The sequence below is a fragment of the Mastigoproctus giganteus genome, chromosome 5, assembly GCF_048544385.1.
Source record: "Mastigoproctus giganteus isolate SK-2022 chromosome 5, ASM4854438v1, whole genome shotgun sequence".
Lineage (NCBI taxonomy): Eukaryota > Metazoa > Arthropoda > Arachnida > Uropygi > Thelyphonidae > Mastigoproctus > Mastigoproctus giganteus.
Window position 1 is genome coordinate 97,906,658 of NC_143579.1, and position 24,721 is coordinate 97,931,378.

A 24,721-nucleotide genomic window follows, 5' to 3' on the forward strand; every position below is an offset into this window, starting at 1 on the left:
TACCAATAATGGGTTGATCCCAAGACTTTATCAAATCTGAAAAATTACCTATCATATTTGCTTTACATAAATCCTTGTTGCTTCTATCTTGCAAACTCTTTTGACCATAACATCCGATTGCCTTTGTTTTTACTAATTGGAATGCACTATATATACATTGCTCATGTTTTTAACTTGCAAAACAATGCCCATTAAATTTGCTATTCAATTCATAAGGATAAATCGATTTTTGCTTAAGAATATGTAGGTTTTTCTAAACTCAGCCTATCTTTATAATTACCTTCAATGGTAAGGATACATATAGAAATGCTGTTAAAGTTATGGAACTGAAAATGTTGCAACTCTATATCATTTTTATTCCTAAATGACCTGACACGCGATCTGTGAATATTGATTCTTATATGCAATGGTCCATCTGTTTGCCCTACTTATTTGGCCCCACATTCACCACATTTGATTATATAGACTACCCCACTGGTATGGCAAAAGGCCAGGAAATTATTCTCTGCAGCATCTAACTGCGATGAGTTCATAACCGGACATGTTTGGCAGAGCTCTTTACCACAACTACTAAATTTAAGCTCATTAATATGTTCTATGCTGGTTGCAGAATGTTTCTGCTTGTTATTATTACCATCAACATTACACCAGGCAACACTAAATCGGATGTCTCATTAGAACTTAGAGCATCTAATGCTACCTGGCCAGCAAGATTATTTATAAGTTCACCCAGAGCCTCAGTGGAAATCGCGGTACAGTCTACGTGACCGACATAGTATCTTATTATCTTTGGCTGCTTAATAACTCATATTAACCAATTATTTCAAAAATTATAAAAATTAAAAACTGTACAAAACTCCATCTATTATAGCTGAACTAATGGTAACCCTAAAATCTACAGGAATTACTAAAATAGGACTAGAAAATTTAAAGCAACATGCAACGATTTAAAGCAATATGTCTCTCCTGGTAGACAAGTCAAGACACAGGCAGAACACATTGCGAATATTTATATAATAGAAATAAATTGCAATACCTGAATTATGTATAAAAACTACTGAAAATAAAAAAAATGACTGAAAGTAAAAAAGTAAAAATGACCGAAAGTAAAAATGTCAGGACGAATTAATGCCATCAGGTTAGATTAAACATTACATATGCCTGCGAATATAAGTGCCATGCGCAATAAAGATATATATACAGTATATATATATATATATATATACTATCATTAAATTTTATTAAATATTAACATTAATTAAATTATAATAAAGTAAATAAATAAAGTAAATAAATAATTAGGCATTCATTAGAGGCAGCGACATGCAATTCCTCCATATGAAGCTGAAATACATCCAATATTTTAAATTAAATAAAATAAAACATAAGCCAGTAGTATGGCAAAAACTATACAAATTTTAGAATAATGCCAATTATATAATAATTTAGTGGTACCCCCCCCCCCCCCCGAGAGGTACCAGTTACGAAAGACATGAAATATCACCAAAGGAGGATTAAAGGAACTACCGAACGATAACAAAATCAGAATAAATTAAAATAAATATAGACTAACCATTATGCCCCATATCGACAGAGGACCACGAGGCCAATAATGGTCACGGTAGTTCCTTTAACCCTCCTTTGGTGATATTTCACGTCTTTCGGAACTGGTATCTCTGGGGGGGGGGGTACCGCTAAATTATTATATAATTGGCATTATTCTAAAATTTGTATAGTTTTTATTAATCGGATTTAAAACTCGAAATTATACAAGGGTTACCAGCTACTATTATGTCTATTCTTTTTTTTTCGTTCGTTTGTTTATTTGGGTTATTTTTATGTTAATTTTCGCTCTACAGTTTTTGCCCTACTACTGGCTTATGTTTTATTTTATTTAATTTAAAATATTGGATATCATCATCATCATCATCAGCCATTTTCAATCCACTGCAGGATGAAGGCCTCTCCAGCAACTTTCCAGTTCCTTCTGTTTTGAGCACTGGCCATCCATTTACTACTCAAAAACTCATGAATTTCATCTATCCATCTCTGCCTTTGTCTTCCAGGTTTTCTTCTAGCTCCTCTTGGGTACCATTCTGTTATTTTCTTAGTCCATCTGTCATCATGTCTTCGAGCTATGTGTCCTGCCCAAGACCATTTTAGTTCTTTAGTTTTGATAAGAATGTCCTTTACTTGAGTTTGCTGCCTAATCCATGTGTTTCTCTTCTTATCTAACAGTCTGATTCCCAATATAATTCGTTCCATTCTTCGCTGTGTAGTTCTTAGCTTCTCCTCCATTCTTTTGGTGAGTGCCCAAGTTTCACTTCCATAAGTCATGGTGGGGAGTATACATTGATTCATTATTTTACGTTTCAGACAAACTGGGATATTGCTCTTCAGTATGTGACTATATTTCCTGAATGCTATCCATCCAAAATTTATTCTTCTCTTGACTTCCAGCCATTTATCATTATTACAGCTAATAACTTGTCCCAGATAAGTATATGACTCCACCTTTTCAATTACTGCTCCTTCAATCATTATTTCCCTTTCCATGGCATACTTGTTCATCATTACTTTTGTTTTAGCCATATTCATCTTTAGTCCAAAATCCTTACTAACTGTACATAACTGATTAAGATTTTCCTCTAATTCTTTGGGATCGTGGCTTATGACCACAATGTCATCTGCAAATCGTAAATGGTTTAGGTACTCTCCGTTCACATTGACTCCTTTCTGCGACCAGTCTAATCTTCTGAAAGCTTCCTCAAGGGCAGCAATAAACAGCTTTGGAGATATTGTGTCTCCTTGTTGAACTCCTTTCTCGATTTGAAATTTCCTACTGTCTTTGTCTAGTCTAATAAAGGATGTAACACTCTCATATATTTTCTTCAAAATCATAATATATGGAGTATCTGCCTTGTCTTTCCAGTGCCCGAAACATTGCCTTATGCTGTATGGAGTCAAACGCCTTTTCATAATCCACAAATGCCAGGTGTTTTAAATGGTGTTTTATATTCATTTGCTTTCTCCATTAGCTGTGATATTACGTGAAGGTGATCCATAGTTGAGAATCCTGTCCTAAAGCCAGCTTGCTCTTTCGGTTGATTCTCATCAAGTATTCTTTCTAATCTGTTAGTAATGACCCTTGTGAACAACTTGTAGATATGGGATAACAAGCTAATTGGTCTATAATTTCCAATTTCTGATTTATCTCCTTTCTTATGCAGCAAAACTATGATTGCATTATTCCACTGCTTAGGCATCACACCTTTTCTAATGCACTTTGTGAAGAGCCTTGCCAGTTTTTGTGTTATGTCTCTTCCTCCCAATTTTAACAACTCTACAGTAACTTCATCTTCCCCCGGGGCTTTCCGATTCTTCATTTTCTTCAATGCATGTTCTACCTCATCAGGAAGAATATCGGGCATGTCGTATGTGTTGCTACTTTGCAATCCATCTTCCCCACTGCTGGTATCATTCCCTCGCTCCTTGTATAATTCTCTATAGTAGTCTTCTGCTATTTGAATTATGCCTTCTCTGCTGTTTATAAGTACACCATTGCTATTCTTCAGTTTCAGTATCATTTGTCTTTCTGTATTACTGCTCATGGCTGCTGTTTTAAATCCTTTGTTTTCCCTTAATGCTTGTTCTACTTTTCTTGTGTTAAATCTTCTTATGTCCTCTCTGAGTCTCTTTCTAATGGCTTTGCATAACTCAGTATACTCAATTTTCTCCCTGTCAGTGTTTTTCTTGCTCTTCATTTGTCGTCTTTGGTTCATCATGACAAGTGTTTCTTGACTAATTTTTTCTTCTTTGGATTTCTGTTTTCCTATAGGTTTCTTGGGCTTTATCACTTTCAGAAAGTTGTAATATTCCTCATCAATATCTTGGTCCTGAGCAGTCTGCAGAAGCTCGAACTTGTTCTTAAGTTCCAGTACATACTGCTTTTTCTCCTCCTCTGTTATTTCAAAGACCTTTGTATTATTTACTCGAGTCAGTTTTTTCCTTTCCTTTCCTACATCTATATCAAGTGTACATCTTACCATTCTGTGATCACTTCCAACATTTACCTTATTCAGGAGGGTAACATCATTCACAATATATCTTCTGTTAGTGAGGATGAAGTCGATTTCATTAGTTGTTAATCCATTTGGACTCTTCCATGTCCACTTTCTGTTCACCCTTTTCTTGAAAAAAGTGTTCATTACTGACATTCCTTGAGATTCTGCAAATTCCACAAGTCTTTCACCTCTTTTATTTCTTTCACCAATTCCAAAATTTCCTATAGTTCCTCTTTCTGCGCTGTTTTGCCTTTTTCCAACCTTAGCATTGAAGTCCCCCATAATAATAGTGTAGTGGGTTTTCTGCTCATCTACAAGACTCTCAATTTCAGTGTACATTTCTTCAACCTCTTCATCATCATGGCTCGATGTTGGTGGATAAATCATTATAATCTTTAGCTTGTACCTCTTAGAAATCTTGAGTATTAGTCTTGAAACCCTTGGTGATGTACTTTTGAATTCCAAAATGTTGTTTTTAAAATCTTTATGGACCAGAAACCCAACTCCACCTTCACTCCTTTCACTGTTTCCATTGTGTACAGCAGATTTCCACTTGATAAACTTATAAGTGATTCATTTCTTCTTCTTGTTTCAGCCAAACCGATGATATTCCAATTCACATTTTCTAATTCCTTTTCCAGCTCTAATATCCTGTCTTCACCGATGAGTGATCGTACGTTATAACAGGCCAAGTTCAATTTCCGTGCATGGCAGTCTGGTCGTACCCAGAGATTCTTAGCATCCTCTGCTTCCACTCTGATCCTCTCGCTGCCGTAAGAGGGAGAGTGAAAGCTGCTGGGGACTGAGGGCCATTTGTATTGTTGTGCTCTCATTGCTGGAGGGTTTGGTCTTTTCCTCTTCACGCTGACCAGGCGTCTTGAAGAGAACCACTCTACACGTTCGTTGCCACCTAAGTGACGTAACAGGGCTTACCATCGAGAAGGTGTGCATGAGTGGATTTTAGGGAGGCAGGCCAACCGGACTTCTCCTAAATCTTCTGTAATAGAGAGATGTCGGATCCATCAGTGTTTTAGGCTGAGTGTCTGATAACACACAGGATACCTGTTCCCCTCTAAGCCCCTATTGGATATATATATATATATATATCTTTATTGCAATCAGAGAATAGATAGTATGAATCAGAGCTGTACTACTCAATATGTTCTACGTTGATAATAATATTAGTAAAATAATAAGAGAATAGTTACATGGATGCCTGATGTAATACCCATAACAGCAACAATGCTAGGGGTTTTTTGTGTGATTATTAGCATGAGACTAAATGAAGAAACAAATTTCTATAAAGGAAGAAAATAGAAGCGTTGGAGGAAAAGAAACAGTTTAGTATTATGACACATGCCCCAGAAATCTAGTATTGCATCCCAACGTATGTTTCAAGAAATACCACACACTAAAATCATATAAATGATAAATATTTAAAATGTCTGAAATGTTTTTATAGTGTTTTTTCAACCAGTTTTATATAATAATTCATGTAAACTCAAAAATGAATAATATTTGAAGAGCTCGTATTGGTTTCAATAAATGAACCAAAGGCTTTTTTGTGTAATTATTAACATGGGACCAAATGAAAAAACAAACTTCTATAAAGGAAGAAAATGTCTGAAACGTTTTTATGTTTTATCAATCAGTTTTATATAATAACTCATGTAAATTTGAAAATGAATAACATTTGAAGAGCTCATATTCAGTATTAATTTTCGAGCTGAACCACAAAGGGTTAAAGACATTTTGGTTTATAGTTCATTAGTTAATATGGATTACCTCTATATTGGTGCTGCTTCATACATTGAAGCACTTTCATCCCGTTTAAATTTTTTTCCTTTTCATTTCCTTTGTTTAAATCCTGCTGACCATCCTGAGCATGTTTTAAAGTCACTCAACCTCAACTTTAAGATTTTAGCATCTCCACAGTTGAAGAAATTAAAGACAAATCCCTCCTTTGCAGTGCCAATATAGCAATCCAAACAGAAGTTTAGTTAATATCTTTCACAGCCAACTGTCAATGCATGCAGATTCGGAAAGAATCCTTCACCTTACAAGTCCTTATCAGTGGCTACTCAGTGGAATATTTTTTTTCACATACTTGCTTAACCCATTATAACACACTCTTTCATCATCTTGAAGTTCAGCTCTTCTGAGCCATTTCTTTTCCTTTACTTTCACCTTGTGGTTTTCATTAATTCATGAACTCATTGTTTCTGAGATAAGTGGACAATGTGTCAGGCAGAATTCTACATTGCTTAGTAATGTCTGATTTCCTCTTGTTCCTTTTTGTACTTTGTTAATCACTTCTACTTTTTTGACATTAGCATTAGTTGAGGCATATGATGCAAGAATACAAGCTTATACAGCATCAGCCAAAAAAAAACAAAAATAAAACTTTCCCATTTTACCCATCCAGTCTAGTTTGTCTAGTTCAGTCTTAAATTCATTTAAGCTGTCGACTTCCACAGCGACATATAGAAGTCTGTTCAAGCAATCAACTACTTGCTGGCTAAAGGCAAACTTCCGCACATCTATTCTACAACTGTCTTTCCTCAATTTGAATCTATGTCCCCTTCAGGTTCATAATCTGAGAAAACGGAAGAATCTCATCAGCACTGAGTCTGCTCAAACCATTCAAGACCTTATACACTTCACTCAGATCACCTCGCCGGTTCCTGCAGGATTTAAGCCTTTCTTGGTAAGAGCACCCCTTTGTTCCTCTCACCAATCTTATTGCCCTTCTTTGCACTCGTTCTAGCAACTCTATATCCTTCCTAAAATGAGGCTTCTAGACCTGTATGCAGTACTCAAGGTATGACCTGACCATTCCCTTATACAAAAGAATAATCACCTACTTGTCTCTGCTAGCAAAATTCCTATATATCATGACAAGACTCCATGGTCTGCTCTGGTATCCAGTCTGCACTGCTCAGAGAACTTCATATCTCACTGCACAATTACCCGCAGGTCTTTTTCATTCTCCACTTCCCAGTGTAGTACCACTCACTTGGTATGTTTTTATTGGGTTACTGCTACCCATATAGGTGCCTCTGTAGCCAGGTGGGAAGGAGCAGCAGTGTGTAACACACGCTTCTTGATTAGACCAGGGTTCGAGCCCATCACCACCAAATACAGAGGATGCGGAAAGGTCAGGGAATGACCACTGCATATTCTCGGAGCAATATGGCCTTAGTTGCTAATGCTCCTAAACACTAAATAACAACATAACAAGCTACCCATATGCAGTAATTTGCATTTGTCAAATTAGATAGCTTTGTGTGCATAGTGCATTTAGACATGTTTTCTAGTGGTGCTTTCAACTCAGGAGATTACTGTTATGACTATCTCTAAAGCTCTCTGGGCACAGAGTGGAATTCTTGTTTTTCTAATGAAAATTCATACTTTGGTAAATAAAATCACAGCAAGACAAATTCCTAATGTGATTAACTGCCTGACTGACTACAAATTATCCAACGTTATAAGCACCAAACATCAAATTAAAGATGAGTGAGTTTCTTACTGATCTTTATATTATGAAGAATAGGAGGTTCAAGGAGCAAAATAATTTTAAATAATTTTTGTCTAGCAACCAGTGAGTGGCACTAACTCATATCTAAATTCAGTCTGTGATCCTAAAGGATTGAAAGAAGACACATTGATTCCATTAAAAGAATGTCTCAATTGTAATCTTCTGGAAAAAGCAATTCTAAACACTCTAGGCAAGCTAATAATTCCAGGCACGTCCTCACTTGTGCAGAAAGTCTCATGTTTCTCTCTCTCTCTCTCTCTCTCTCTCTCTCTCTCTCTCTCTCTCTCTCTCTCTCTCTCTCTCCCGGCTTGAATAAAGCAGTTTTTTGTTTCTTTCTTTTAAATGTTATGCCAATTTTTTAAAATTTAAACATGGTTGTTTAATCTAAGGCATCTCGTATCCATGTACTAAGGTCATTATTCCAAAATATATTGAAGAATGTTATTTGTAAATTCATTTTATGAACATTTTTTAAATCTTTCACTTCCATTTTGAAAATTGATTACCATAACTGACTAAACTAGAAGGATTATTCATATTTGGTAATAGGCATTTATACTGCCAAGGTTGTAGCGAGTCTAAAACAAGAGGAGAAGATTCTGTTCTTTTGCTCAGTGAATAATTAAGTCATGGCTGCATGTTACTATGTTCTCATTAAAAAATTACAATCTTATAAATGCTGAGGTAGAAATCAATCTGGCAGTGTAACATTTTCACATTTGTAATTTTTTGTGAATAGATTTCCAGTACTTCTTGGTATTGTTAAAGATAAAACAGCAGCACAGTGGTCTCCAAACATTGTGTGTTAACCCTTTTCAAGTGTGCTTCAAGATTAGAAAAACTCCATTGAGTTCAATGGTAATCACTATTTAGGTGTGCTGTGAATATGCCTCCTTTAACTTCAAGTGTGGCTTGAGTGACAAAAGATTGAGAACCACTGCAGTAGATGTTTTGAGTCATCAGGTCTCTCAGTGTTTCATTGTGAGAACCTACCAGACACTATTATGAAAGAAAAAAGAATTGATGGTCCTTGGTTGGCAGAACTGACAATATGTTTACTATAAAATTCACTATAAATATATTATACTTTAATATACAGTAAACCCCCGCTATTCGCGGTATCTGTATTCGTGGTTTCGCGTATTCGCGATCGCCGATTTAATATAAAATGAAACCTAAAAAATGTGAATTTTAAAGCACCGTGAATATTTTCCGCCATAAAAAAACATGGGCGTGGCTAAAATTATCTTTCCCGGTCAAAACAGCGCTCAGTGGGTGGGGGGAGAGGGGTGACAAAATCGCGAGCGTGAATGTTTCTCGCTAATCCTTGTTCAGTATGTGTTATGCGCTTGTCATGGAAGGTTTCGCCGTTTGCTTTTAATTTATATGCTTATAAATTGAATAAATTTATCAATTTATAAATTGATATGCTTAAAAAATGATAAATACTTTAATATACAGTAAACCCCCGCTATTCGCGGTATCTGTATTCGTGGTTTCGCGTATTCGCGATCGCCGATTTAATATAAAATGAAACCTAAAAAATGTGAATTTTAAAGCACCGTGAATATTTTCCGCCATAAAAAAACATGGGCGTGGCTAAAATTATCTTTCCCGGTCAAAACAGCGCTCAGTGGGTGGGGGGAGAGGGGTGACAAAATCGCGAGCGTGAATGTTTCTCGCTAATCCTTGTTCAGTATGTGTTATGCGCTTGTCATGGAAGGTTTCGCCGTTTGCTTTTAATTTATATGCTTATAAATTGAATAAATTTATCAATTTATAAATTGATATGCTTAAAAAATGATAAATCTACCGTTTTGCAGTGTAAAACAGACTTTTTCGAGTGTGTTGACGGAAGAAAGTGACTATTGTGGACAAGTTCTTTCTAACCCCTACAAAAATATGGCTACGAATAACAAGAGAAATGTGAAAATATCAAAGAAGGTGATGACATTAGCGAATAAAATTGAGTTATTAGATAAAATTTCTAATGGTGAAAGTGTCTCCTCAGTGGCAAAACATTATAAAATCAATGAGTCAACGGTACGATCAATCAAGAAATTGGAAGAAAAAATCCGCCGTAGTGTCTGTGAAAATGCACTAATTGCTGCAAAAATTTGCTCTGTAACTCGTGATGTTAAATTAGACATCTAGTGGTGCTTTCACTAGATGTCTAAATCCGTGGATAGAAGACCGAACTCAAAATAAAATTCCGTTAAGTTCACTCATTATTCGTGAAAAGGCAAAACTCCTTTATCAACATTTTACGGAAATTGGTGATAGCACTGGCGGGATAAGTTTTTTTGCTAGCAAAGGCGCTGGTTTGAAAGATTTGTTTGAAATTTCTAATAAATATTACATTTAATATTAAATTGTTTCTTATTTTCATTTCGATGCCATATGCTTGCATTTCACTATGTACTGTCTATGTACATAGTCATATTATGAAGGTACATATAATACATACATAGACAAAATTTTAGACTAGTTTTTCTTATATATTTCATACTTTGGAACGGAATCACTTTATTACTATGGGAGCCATAACTTAGTATTCGCGTTTTCGGTATTCGCGACATTTCTCAGGAACGTAACCCCCGCGAATAGCGGGGGTTTACTGTACTTTAAAAATTTACTATAAATATAAATTTACATAGTATTTAATTTTATTTTACATATCTAACTACTCATTTCAACTTATATGATCCTATCATTGCCATATTAGTTTTCCCCTGTATATATATCTGTTAATCTATTATATAACCAAAAAAGTAATGATAAATTGTTCTCTTCAGATCTGTCTCAGGAATAAGAATCATTTTCTTAGCCTTGGTGATGTGTCTTCTGCATCCAAGTAAGTCTTTTACTTATTTTTTACTGTTTGCATCCACTCACTCATCATTGAAATATAAATACACTTTGGAACAATATAGGGCTTTAGTTTCATGAACCAAAATTTCATTGAACTGATTGAGTGATATTTTGTTGATAATCCCTATGATCTTTGTGCTTTTAACAATGGCTGATTGTGGATGAGATTCATCAATTCTGCTGTTATCCTGTTTTTCCAGAGACAAGGACTCAACCACCAACTTGTTTGATCTTAACCCAACCAAATGTTTATAAGATGAAGTTGAAAGACTTATCTGAAGTATAGAACTCTGCTATCTACAGTACCAGAGCCATGGAGTACTCACCAGGCAGCACAACAGACTGCACTAAAGGAATTGTTTCATTTTATGGAAGCTCTGTACACTGTTAGTTTGTTCATATTTCAGTGGTAGTGAATATGCTTACAGATATTAATTGGAATATAATTGAGCTATATTAAAACAGTAATTCTGTTATTTTGTTATTAGTGCAAAGCACACCAAAATCATCGATGATTTTTACATGCCATTGTAATGCCATTATTTGAGGTAATGGAGACATATAAATGTTTAAGGGGACTAACCTCAAAGTTAGCAAACTTTGAGGCAGTTTCAGCAGTTCTCCCATTTGATTGAGAAAATGAGAAAAACCTTTTGAAATCAATGGAAATTCTGTAAAACTCAACCAGTGTATAAAATTCAGTCTGATAATGTTATTATATATCATTATCGGCCAGATCTAGAGTTGCCACCACTCCACGTTTGACCCAGAATCTTTGAGTTTAAGCATGAAATGTTCTGGCTCTGATTTTTGTTATAATTTCTCTTGGTCACAGAATGGTAGAGAAAAAATAATATTCCCATTCCATTTTGAGGTAATGTTACTATATGCTATTATATGCTTTTTTTCCCCTTTAGAATGATGTAACTTATTATTTTTTTTTCTTTATAATAATGTAATTTATGAAACAATTTAAGAATATTTCCATAAATTGTCTAAAAATACATAACTTAATATTTCATTAAATGAAAGCAAAGATCTTTATATCATTAATAATAATCCAGAACTGGTGCATTGCTGTGGCAGATTTATATATATATATATATATATATATGTATGTGTTATTTTCTTTTTAATGGCACTTTGACATATAAGTATTATTGTTCATACAAATCTGGTAATCAAGTTAGCCCAACTAGGTTATCTTAATTCAGCATGGCCTATACATATTAATTTTAAGAAGTATATTACTATATGGTAATGAATTTTTCATTACACTTTACTGATGAATTTTCATTACCTTCAGCTAAAATTATGTTTAAGTCAATACTAATTTTAAATAACAATACATTTACATATATTATAATATTATAACATAGAACATTCCATCACGTAGCCATCAATCCCCTACTTCTTCGGGGGCTTTGAGTGGATTGACAGCCCATCTGATGTAATGTCTCATACCTACCCGTTTCTGTTGTCCATATACCAGTTTTGCCTTTTTGCTATATTAATTTAACTTTCAAATTTACATTTTAAATTTTAAATTTAAATTTTCAAATTTACATTTAAAATTTAAAATATTTCATTTACTTATTTTTATTTTAGTTAAAATTTTTATAATCGTTCTCTACAACAAACTATGATAGGGGACACAAAGCCCGATGTAAGTATCCGATATTGTGAAGGCTCTTACCTACTGTTATTGTCCTGAGGAAGTTGTAGATTAGAAAGGGGTTATTTCCTACTTTCTAATTGTTATATAAGTAGCGAAGCTTTTTACTGCGCAGTCGCACTTACTTTATACTGTGTAGTGTTGGTCTGCTGGGGGGGGGGGGTATTTATTTGGTTGTTGGGTGGTTGGTTTTCTGTTAATTCCTTATGAAATATGCCAACAATGGGATTTAAGTTTGTCTTATCAAATTGTATTTATATGAGTATTTACATTTACCTTTGTACTTACATATGTTTTTACTGTTATTTATACATTTGTTTCTGCCTTACCTCGGACTGCGCCGGTAACACTTTTCTAAGGCATAACAGCAGGTATATGTCCTAAGGTATGGCTATATACATATATACATCCGGGTTCGAGCCCGTCAGCACCAAATACGGAGGATGCGGAAAGGTCAGGGAATGACCACCGCATATCCCCGGAGCAATATGGCCTTAGTTGCTAATGCTCCTCAAAACCAAATAACTAACTAACTAGGCGCCTCCGTAGCCAGGTGGGCAGGAGCAGCAGTGCATAGCACATGCTTCTTGATTAGACCGGGGTTCAAGCCCGTGCCCACCAAATACGGAGGATGTGGAAAGGTCGGGGAATGACCACCGCATATCCCCGGAGCAATATGGCCTTGGGTGCTAATACTCCTAAAAACCAAATAACAAACAAACAAACTAATTAACTATATATACAGCCTCTTACTAGGTGATATTTTCTAATACTTTTATATTTTTATCTGCGGGGGGGGGGGGGTTGTTGAGGGTTGTAGTGCGGTCAAACGAAGAGCCTTGTCTGAGCGCAAAAAAACGTATAAACATGGGGAATTTTATTAAAAGCTATAATATACTTAGGAGAGCAGACAATTAAACAAATGAGGCATAAGGGAGAAAACTAAAACAAAGTAGCATTGACAAAGTAAACTTTGTCTTAGAATCAAAAAATAAGTTACAGCAGAAAAATAGTATCTCAAATATTGCTTTCAGCCAGTCTAATCGCACATGAGATATGAGAAGTAGTGTATAAGAAGAGCAAAAAGTAGAGCCGCTCCCCAATTAATGTTAAGAGTTGCGTTCCGTGGAACTCTACATAAGTCGGATTTTACGTAAGTCGGAATTTCTCCCATGCTTGTGCAGCACTTGCAGCTGTGCTCGCTGAATTGATTGAATCAAAAAAAAAAAAAAAATATTCAATGAACATGTGAATAGAATTATTTATTGTAATTATTCAATTTTTTATCTCATGCACAGGAAAAATTACAAAAGTGTGCAATTTATAAAATTACAAAAACAGAGAGGAGACAGGCAGTAATGTCAGTAAGTTTTACTTCTTGAGCATCGTTGCTAGAATCGGCTTCTTCAGTTGATAAGTACGCTGCTGTGGAGATTTAGAAGGAGTTGGCCGCTCAACCTTTCGAAAGAACATATGGATAACTGGACAGTTGCTGGAACATAATGGATGACTGGACAGTGGCTTTTTTCTTTTCATCGTAGATTTCTTTGTAGCAAGCAAGCATATCATTCACCCCTCTGTTAACTTTTAAGAATCGTTCACTGTCAGGATCAGGATCCATCTTCTCAAACCTCGCCATTGCCAGTGCTATCATCTCCTTGCCATTGCCAATTTGGTTCATCTTGAGTTTCATCAGCATTTTCTTCTTTCACTATCGCTGCCTGCAAGTCAATAAGTTCTTCATTAGATAATTCCTTCTCTTCTTCCTCTGTTAACTCCTCCACATCTTTGGCAATAATCTCCAACTGAAGTAGCTCTGCAACCTTTACAATCTTATCTGTAACCTCTTCATATGATTCGTCTTTTTGAAATCCTTCAAAGCCTTTTACATGCCACAGGTATATTTCTTCGAGGTGCCATTTAAACAACTTTTAGTTATTTCTGCCCAGGCCTTATTAATATTTAAAAGATGGCCTAGTAAATGTTGTAAGATTTCTAAAAGTCTCAACATAAAATTTTTCTCACCATCTACTGCAGACAATGCCTGAGGGCGCCTCCGTAGCCAGGTGGAAAGGAGCAGTAGTGCATAGCACACACTTCTTTGATTATACTGGGGTTCGAGCCTGTCACCACCAAATACGGAAGATGCGGAAAGGTCGGAATAACCACCATGTATCCTGGAACAATGTGGCCTTAGTTGCTAATGCTCCTAAAAACCAAATAACAACAAACAACAGTGCCTGAGCAAATGTTGTGTGTAAATAGTATGCTTTTAAATTCGAAATAACACTCTGATCCATAGGTTGGATGATTAAAGTCATATTTGGCAGTAGAAATATGACTCATGTTCAAATTGAAATCATCTAGATGCATAGGATGTCCAGGAATGTTATCTACTAGAAGCAAAATCTTGAAAGGAACATTGTTGTCTTTACAATATTTTTTAACCTTGGGAATGAAGCAGCATTTAAACCGATCTTCAAAGAAAGATATTGTTATCCATACTCTCTGGTTTGATTGGAAATACATGGGTAGAGTGGCTTTATTGATGCCCTTAAATTCACGAGGATTTCCAGAATCGGTACAGATTGTGTACCATTCTGGAAGTCCAAAAATTAACAGATTGGTACACAATCTGTACCAATACGTTAATCTGTAATCTCCCGTCACATTAGTCCCAAGCAAGAGCGTGGCCCTATCTTTAGAAGCATTGAAATTTGGCATTGTCTTTTCCCCTTTAGCAATGTACGTTCAATCCGGAATTTTTTTTCCAATACGCAGGAGTCTCGTCAACTTTAAATATTTGCTGCGTTGAATAGCCACCTTCATCAATAATTTTTTCCTACACCTCACAAAATTTCTCTGCAGCTGCAGAATTGTCACTGGTGACTTCAATACTTTAATGTTTTGGAAATCAGCCCGATGCTTGAACCTATTAAACCACCTGTTGCTTGCCACAAACTTGGCTTTAAATTCATCGTACTTATCCTTAATATCTTCATAAATACTTCTTGCTTTTGCTTGAATGGCCATTGGACTCGGGGGAACTTGCTTCTGAATCTGATTTTCGATCCATATTATTAATAGCTTTTCCATCTTCAATACAGTTGGTCGTCGACTTATGACCGACTTCCGTTCTGACTGACAGGTCGTAAGTCGATCTGGTCGTATGTCGGCCATATATTTATTAACAGTATTTTTTAACCTTTCTAATCTTTTTATCATCTTTATGATTTATTTTTATAATCTTTTATTTTTTATTTTAAATACAGTAATGTTTTTATCTTTTACTTAGCGATACTGAATATACCTTCGTTTCTACGCCTAGGCTATCTCTCTCTCAATGAGGTTAAATTCAAACGTTCTCTACATTTTAATTGGTTTATTATTCATACTGTTTATAAAAAAACAAAACTACAATCTATAATTATATTGTACATAATGTACTGTAAACACAAAAATAGAATCTAAAATTAATGTAAAAATTAATACAAATGAAATTTACAAAATCAATTTTCAATCTTTGCTTGTGCTGGGTTGTGCATCGTCAGGGCCAAGTTCTTGGGTTGAGGTAGGAGATGTTTATTTATAGAGATATTATGCAAAGAAAATCTTTTTTTAAAAACGCTTAAACCACCCAGTACTAGCCTGAAAATCTTATGTGTAATCGTCTCCGGCGCGTGATTTTAAACTGAAACAAACTTCTAGCCTTTGCTTGCACTGTGTGAAGGCTCATGGGTGTATTTTTTTGTATTAAATCTTCCATACACATAAACAACAATTTCTCCATTTCATGGATGGGTTTCTGTCGTTGTTTGGTTAAAATTGTAGACTTAATAAGTGCAGAATAAGCACTTATTAAGTGTAGACTTAATAAGTGCTTTCACAGCTTCCCGAATTCTTTCTTTGTCCTTAAGTATCGTCAATACCGTGGAATGTGATAACTTCAAGTCACATGCTATCGTATTCACTTTCTTTCCGCCTTCATACTGCTGGATAATTTTCATTTTACACTCTAAATCAATAGTTTTCCTTGACTTTTTAGCTGGCGTATATGTAGATGAAGTCATTTTCCTTTTACTAAACATTTTATGCGTATTTCAGTAGAATTTTAATTAATACACCACACGCAACAGATGCTTGAAAGCGACTGGGTGTATGAGAGAGAGTGACTGGGTGTATGTGCCTGGTGCTGTCTTCAGGCCTCCCGTCATCGATGTGCCTCCTCACCTGGGTTGTGGGTGTCACCAGTAGTGATTTCCTGATTTATTATCAATTTATTTATTTATTATTATTTTTTTGTGGTCGTAAGTCGCATAGGTCGTAAGTCGACGACCAAGTGTATAGCACCTGAACACTATTTTGTGATCACTGTTGATCTTAAGTGTTTTGATCCTTTGACATGTTCTTTTATACGTGCACTGTCCTTTAAAATAGTATTTGCTGTTGAAGCAGCGAAACTAATTCCCTTGCAATGGATGACAAACTTTGTACTGCTTCGTACTTCTTAATTAAACATATTCATATCTAAATCAATTTTGTTTCGTTTCTTGGCACTACCAGCACGTGCACTTTCTGTTGGCCCCTTTCCCCTTCATTATTGTAATACGTAAATAAGAATGAAGAAAAGTTTCTGAAAATTTGTTTTTTATATGATTGAAGATTTCAGTGACGGGGAACTCGTTTCACCATAATACCGTAACGTAAAAACCCACAGAATTCCAGTTATCGGGATTATTGTAAATGCAGTAAGATCAAATTTACTACCCATTTATAATAGTTTGCGGTAACAGAAAAGCCCAATAAACCAGAAAAAGAAAATTGTTTTTCGTCGTGACCTCCAGAAAACATGCTTTAGAAAATTATGACAAAGGCGTTCAAAATAGATTCATATAACAGGAACATATGATAATGATGAAAGTGTTGTGCAATTTCCATTATAAATATGACCTTTTAAAGAGATAAATAGCTTAGTAATATAGCAAAATTTTCACCTTCCAAGGACTTAGAATGAATTACAAAAAAAAAACAAAAAACAGTGTGTTATTGGGTTCACATTACAATATTTTCACAATACCTCCATTTATCCCTACAAATGAAAAATACGTTTCCATATTTTTTTCAGTTTGTACCACCTAGCAAAAACGTATGTAAAGTCAAATTTGGGTAAGTTGAGTATTATGTAAGTCAGGGAGTTCCTGTAATTGGAACGTAGTGGTGCTCGGGTAGTACGGGATTGCATAATCCATACCTAAAGTAGGTCCCTATGTGCCTCGTGTTTAAAGTTAGTAATGGTATTGTTATTACAAATATGAGACAGAAAAATGTCTAAAAAGAACAATACAAATAAAGACAACAAAACAGTTAGCAATACAAGACAAACAAAATGTAATGCCCCTGTAAGTTAGCCAATCCATGGGCACAGGCTTTCTACACCATCAGACACGACAGAGGCTAGGGGATATGACCAATCCTATGTCCAGGGACCTAGTTTAGGTACAGGTTATGCAATCCCAGACTGCCCGAGCACCACTACATTCCCCCTTCTTCCAATTACTTTTTGCTGTTCTTATACACTACTTCTTGTATCTCGTGCATGATTAGGCTGGCAGAAAGCAATATTCGAGATAATGTTTTTCTGCTATCACTTCTTTTTTCTTCTAAGACAAAGTTTAGAGTCTTTCAAATCTACTTTGTTTGTCTAGTTTTCTCCTCTTTGCTGGCCCATTTGCCTCATTTGTTTAATTGCCTACTCCCCCCCACCATTACACATGTGCGGCAGTTCACTTTCACCAATTCACACCTTCTTCCACCCTCTACTGGTCTCTGTTACAGCCCTGTTATGTTTTCTTCACTTGGTTCATCAGTAAGTTTTCATATCCTGACTATTTGCTTTCATCCTGATATTTCGCTTTCTTTGTTAAAATTCAGGTAGGGTGGTTTGCTATTCATTAATTTTTTTATTTAACTGGAATCAATTGGTTTTAGCTTAATTTTGCATTTTACTTATTTATTTTAGTTTTATAGTATTTTTTGTTTTTGGTTTTGTTTTTTATTTCTTTTTAGTCTCTGTCCAGTTGGCTATAATGTATAAGTTTTCTCACTTTTTCTGTCTGCTATACATCATAATAGAAATAGAGGCCTTGCTTATTGCAGTGTTTCTTTTGGTTTTGGCTGCCGGCTCTTAATGATGTAGTTAAAATCTTAGGGCCTACAGTATTAAGTACCATTTATATATTTTCATTTAATTTTATATATATAATTTTTTAGGTAATCTGTTTTTATTTTTCAGGCACTTTTAATTCTTTCCATTGTAGCTGCACCTGTCAGGTCAATACTCTTACCCATACACTTATCTAATCCATTTGCCTATATATATATATATATATATATATATAATTAGTTGCATGAAAAGAAACGTTAATAAACTGTACTTATGGACCAATGCACTTGCAACAGCAATGAATGCATAGTGACCATAATGTGTATATAATATGTGGTGCATGGTATTTTAATATTGAAGAAAATCATAATAAGTTGTATACTCCAGTATATTTATAGAAAATGCAAGGGATAATAAAAGGAAAAAAAGGTTAGTACAAAATAGTATAATATACAAAACCTATTGCTATTTACCCACAATCTAGATTACTTTGTCCAGAGTCAGCTACCCAGATTGAGAGTAAAAAAGAACAGGGGATCTCTGTTTCTGTAATGATCAATATATGCTAAGTTATGTTATGCAAAATAATAATAATAAATTTTAGAATTTATTATTATTATTCTAAAATTTATTATTTTGCATAACATAACTTAGCACGGCTTAGTGTCGAAATTTGCAGATGATACAAAAGTTGGCAGGATTGTTAATGACAGTAACGGCAGTGTGCTACTGCAACAGGATCTAGATAATTTCGACAGATTGGGCTAAAAAGTGGCAACTGAAGTTTAACCTTGAGAAATGCAAAGTACTGCATATGGGTAGAAGTAACCCCCAGAGAAACGTACCAACTGTGTGGTACTACACTTAAGGTGGTAGAAAATGAAAAAGACCTGGGAGCAATTGTGCAGTCAGATGTGAAGTTTTCTGAGCAATGCTGCCAGGGCAGGTCATGGGGTTTTGTCAATGATATATAGGAATTTTGCTAGCAGGGAAAAGGAGGTGATTGTCTCTTTGTATAAGGCAATGGTCAGGCCACGCCTTGAGTACTGCATACAGGTTTGGAGGCCTCATTTTTAGGAAGGATGTAGATTTGCTTGAGCATGTACAGAGAAGGGCAACAATATTGGTGAGGGGAATGAAGGGATCCTCTTACCAAGAGAGGCTTAAGTTCTGCAAATTGCAGTAGCTGGAGACTAGGCACCTGCACAGTGATCTGATTGAGGTGTATAAGGCTTTGAATGGCTTGAGCACGCTGAATTCTGATGGGATCCTTCCACTTGTTCAGATTACGAACCTAAGGGGGCATAAATTCAAATTAAGAAAAGACAGATGCAGAATAGATGTGCGGAAATTTGCTTTTAGCCAGCGGGTTGTTAATTGCTGGAACAAACTTCCATCTGTCATTGTGGAAGTTGATAGGTTAAATAAATTTAAGGAGAAACTGGACAGGCATTTGGAGGGAATGGTGTGATTTTTTTTTGGCTGATGCTGCATAAGCTCATACACTTGCTTTCTTGCATCACATGCCACTACTAGTACTTTTGGTGAAGGGAATGAAGGAATCCTCTTACCAAGAGAGAGAGGCTTAAGTTCTGCAAATTGCAGTGGCTGGAGACTAGGCCTGCGCGTTGATCTGATTGAGGTGTATAAGGTCTTGAATGGGTTAGCATGATTAATTCTGACACTTGCTCAGATTACGAACCTAAGAGGGCATAAATTCAAATTGAGAAAAGACAGTTGTAGAATAGATGTGAGGAAATTTGCTTTAGCCAGCAGGTGGTTAATTGCTGGAACAAACTTCCATCTGTCGTTGTGGAAGTTGATAGCTTAAAAAATTCAAGGAGGAACTGGACAAACATTTAGAGGGAAGGGTTGTGTGGATTTTTTTTTTTTTGGCTGATGCTACATAAGCTCATATGCTTTGTTTCTTGCATCACATGCCTCTATTACTATTACTATTTTGGACTGCATAGATTAAAAAATATATGCAACCAAAATGGTTCACTGAATTAAGAGAAAAACAAAAAAACTTATGTGATCCGATCAGCATTATAGCCCCTGGGGTGCACATCTGATGAGTATGGACTTGGCACACCCAGTATCCTGAACTGGATATCATCATTCTTCTCTTTCTTGATGATTCCCCTTCTACTTTTGACTCTTGTTTTCTCTCTCTCTCTCTTGGGGTAATTCAGAATTTTTTTTTTTTTTTTTTTTTTGGCTGGGCACATAAGCCTGAGGCTTCCTTGCTGCACCATATGGCTAATAATAATAATAATAATAATGAAACCATAGTGTTATCTTGATTTAAGCAGTGATAAGATGCTCTCATCATCTATTTTATGTGCGGTTGGATCTTGACTATTTTTAATGTCCCTTTTAGTATTATAATCATATTTCCCACCTTCTTCACTGGTGATTTCTAGATAATTCTAAACCAGTTCTTGTTTCAAGGAGCTAATTTCACAAATTTTAGTTTTTTTTATGGTTACGAAAATCAAATTATGAATAGTCTTTCCCCTATCGTCTTCATATTCATTTATATAATCATGACTTCAGTTTTAATGTATGAATAGTTTATTGCATACTGTATTAAATTTATTTAGTAATGTGCAGTTTTACTATAGAATGTTGTTGTATGGTTTTGGGAGCATTAGCAACTAAACAATATTGCTCTGTATATATTGTCTGTAAATTGCAGGTGTTTTGAGGTTGATTTTCTCTTTGTTGGATGAAAAAACCTAATTTCCAGGAGGGGAAAAACCATGCTACCCTCTCCTGAGACTGACTAACTCAGCCATCTGCCCAGAGTGGGAGGATGGTTACCTACCTACCTGCTGTGCTGGCCACGAGACCACTATAGAACGGTAGACAGTTTTAATTCCATGCTTGCTTTACCGGGGAATGGAGTGGAATTCGTAAACCTCTGCCTGGTTTGACACCTGTTTTGTGTTGCCTTTTTACATTTTCCTGTTTCGGTATTGTTTTACCTGCTGTGTGAAAATTTGCTCTTATCTAGCCAATTCATAAACAGGTGTTAGCTGAAGCAGAGGTTTACAGATTCCACTTCATTCCCCAGTAAAGCAAGTATGGAATTAAAGCTGTCTACCATTCTGTAGTGCCCTCATGATTACAAAGCAGGTAGGATTGTCATCCTCTATTCAAGACATCTCTGTAGAGGACAGATTCTTTGAATAGAGGACTGGTTTATAGATTCCTTGAATAGAGGACATAGAGATGTCCTCAAATTTTCCATCTGAGTCACAATTGCCAGTATGGATTTCATCATTGTCAATCCACTAGCAATATCTTTGCCTATTTAATTCATCTCTGTGCATATTTCATGGAAGATGTTTTAGAAACTTAATTAGTAGATGACTTTCTGTCTTTCAGTCCAGCCTTTTTTAGGTCACAGGTGTCAACACAACCCATGCAGTCACAGGCCTCATGGGTTGTTACAACAATCAGCCACAAAGGCCACTTCTTAGCACTAATTATGCAGTTTTAAAAACAAAATTTAATTTTTGTTATGTATGTTTCCATTTACAGTTTTCTCCTTTTTTTTTACATTTTTTAATTAAGTACAGAATTCTACCAATTATTAACATAATACTAATAACATTCCTGTTATATGTTTAGTTTCCAGAGCAAAGTTTCCGGCATCCCCCCCCCCCATCTCCTTCAACCCATTCGTGGTACTACTAATAATAATAATACTATCTAGTACCACTACTAATGCTAATATAAAATAACGCTAATAATATAAACTTACTAGTGCTAATAGTAATACTAGGTGGTAGATGACTCTTATCAACCAGCGCATTACCACCACCTTGCTTATTGGAGGCTTGAAGTGGTGAAATCCATATTTAGTCTCCAGAGCAAAGTTTCCGGCATCCTTCTCTCCCTCCTCATTTCCTTCAATCCATGTGTGGTACTAAGTACTATAGGTTTTGATACCTTTCGTGTTTGGGGTTTTCATTTAAAAAAAAAAAAAAAAATTAAATAATAATAATAAAAAAATCACAATGCTGGTACCTGCATACATCCTATTATGGAGGTCATTATTTTACCTCATGACAAGAGATGGCAAATTGACAATTGGGCTAGCATATGCTGTGCAGTCTGACTGTTGAGTATTTCATTGTTTTCCTTCTTTTCACCATTCGTGATCCACACCTGTTGTTGATAATGCATACACAAGGCAGTACCTCTGCATAGTATAAGGACTAGTTATCGTATATCTTGTTTAAGTTGATAAAGAGGCTCAATCGCCTTGGAAGCCTTGAATTTATTGGCTGTATATAATTTCAGTTTTAATTTGTACATAGTGTACTTATTTTTTTATATTTTATCCATGAGTGTCCGTGTACTTAATTTATTTTTAATGAACTTTACTTATTTTGACTGTCTTGTAGAAGCAATATAAATTGGTAGAAGCAATATTTATTTCATTATGACTATTCCTGGTGGTCAAGGTCTCTTCTCTAACAATTCATACATTTAACAGACATTTTTGGGGCAACCTTCAAAACATAGATCTGCATACATGCTATCCAGGTCTCACACATGAATAATGTAGAACTACATATGTGTCAATGAAAAGGTTAATAAAAGAATCCAAGTTACTGTCAAAGTTTAGTGACAGTAACTTGCAAATTTTACATTACTTGGGAAGTGTAAAAATTGGATCATTATTATGTATAGATGTATCTGTTATTGTAGTAATCTGATTGAGCATGAACAATCTCTGAGTAAATTAGATAAGGGTCAGAGAATTAAAATTAAGTGGTGCACAAAAACAAAGGTTATGAAAGTAGGGAAAGACAAATGAAGTTTAGAGTGTAGATAGATTAAATAATTAAGAATTGGACAAAAAAGTAATTTTGTGTACCTTGTAACAGTCTTTAATAATGATGAAAGATGTGGACAAATACAATAGAATAAGTAAAAGCAGGAAATGTAGGAATCCAATTAAACAAATTCCTCCGGAATAAAAGTGAAATTAGCCAAAAGGCGAAATTAGATGTTCATAACATTGTTTTTAGAAATGAAAGCTTTAGAAAAATAAATGAGACTGACCAATGAAAGTGGTGGAAAGACCATATTACAAATAAAGAAATGCAAAGAAATTTTGATGTAAAAGGTAGCTAGTCAAAGGTAAGTGAAACAAATTTAAGATGGGTGTGGGTATGTAGAAGGGATGAGAGATTAGCTAAACAGTTATTTAAAGCAAAAAAGAATGGTAATAGAGGTAGACAAAGAGGAAAGCAGATTTATGGTGTCAAACTTTAGAAAAAAGAGGACTTACTTTGGCTAGGCTAAAAGATCTAAAAGAAATAGCATTGCATAAAGGACAACAGAAGGCTTATAATCAGAAGAGCTAATCACAGATTTACCAAAACGTTAGCTGGGACTGCCTAAAGACAATAAATAAAAGTAATAATGATGTCACAGTGACTAGTACAACCACTGGATATAACAGATTTGGATGATGGTGATGATGATTGAAATACGATAAAATTTGTTTATAGTGACTGAGGTGTCTCCGTAGCCAGGTGGGCAGGAGCAGCAGTGCGTAGCACACGCTTCTTGATTAGACCGGTCACGAGCCCGTGACCACCAAATACGGAGGATGCGGAAAGGTCAGGGAATGACCACCGCATATCCCCGGAGCAATATGGCATTAGTTGCTAATGCTCCTAAAAACCAAAAAATAACAATATAGTGACTGACTGCCTTTGGAAATTACTGGTCACTATAATTTCAGTCACCATAGCTGGTCAGTATAAAGAAGGCCCCAACAAGTTACGCATATGGTATATGTAAAAAAAATCAGCCAGAACTTATAGGCATATTAGTTGACTAAAATACAATAAATGATGTAATTTTAAAAAGAATTTACTTTAAACACATTTTTATATTAAAACAAAAAATGGAAAATTACCATAATATGCCATATTACAATAATATCTTCCTATACATTAAAATAAATTTCCTCTTAATGATATTTATTCAGCCAATGGGAGAAGAGAGATGCTGGTTACATGGTAATATGTAACAATTAAGAAAATACGTAACAGAAGCTTGTTTTACCACAGTAAAACAAACTTCTGTTTAAGCGTGGTCACGCGCTATGTTTATCGAACACGACCATGTGGTACCAATCTTGATTTCCATATGTAATGTATTTATTTAAATAAACTAAATGCAACAAGGCATAATATTTTAAGAGTTTAGGGTTCTGTTTCTATATAATATCAGTGTAGGTACACATAGACAACTCTTAAAGAAAAACTATGATCATAATTTGAAAGGCACCCACTGATGAAAAGCCAACTAGCTTTGAAACAGTGCTGTCTGGGTGATGGTGCCCACTGAGAATAAGTGACGATAGTCTTCTTTATTAG

General features: G+C 35.2%; 1 protein-coding gene across 2 annotated transcripts in view; it reads left to right on the top strand.

The window, feature by feature from the left end:
• l(2)gd1 (lethal (2) giant discs 1) overlaps nucleotides 1–24,721 on the top strand; it is a 518,195-nt gene that overhangs the window by 311,637 nt on the left and 181,837 nt on the right. For both annotated transcript variants that reach the window (XM_090373359.1, XM_090373358.1), the window contains exon 16: nucleotides 10,398–10,456. In XM_090373359.1, the coding sequence (XP_090229485.1) occupies nucleotides 10,398–10,456 (59 nt within the window). The remainder of the gene's footprint in view (nucleotides 1–10,397; nucleotides 10,457–24,721) is intronic.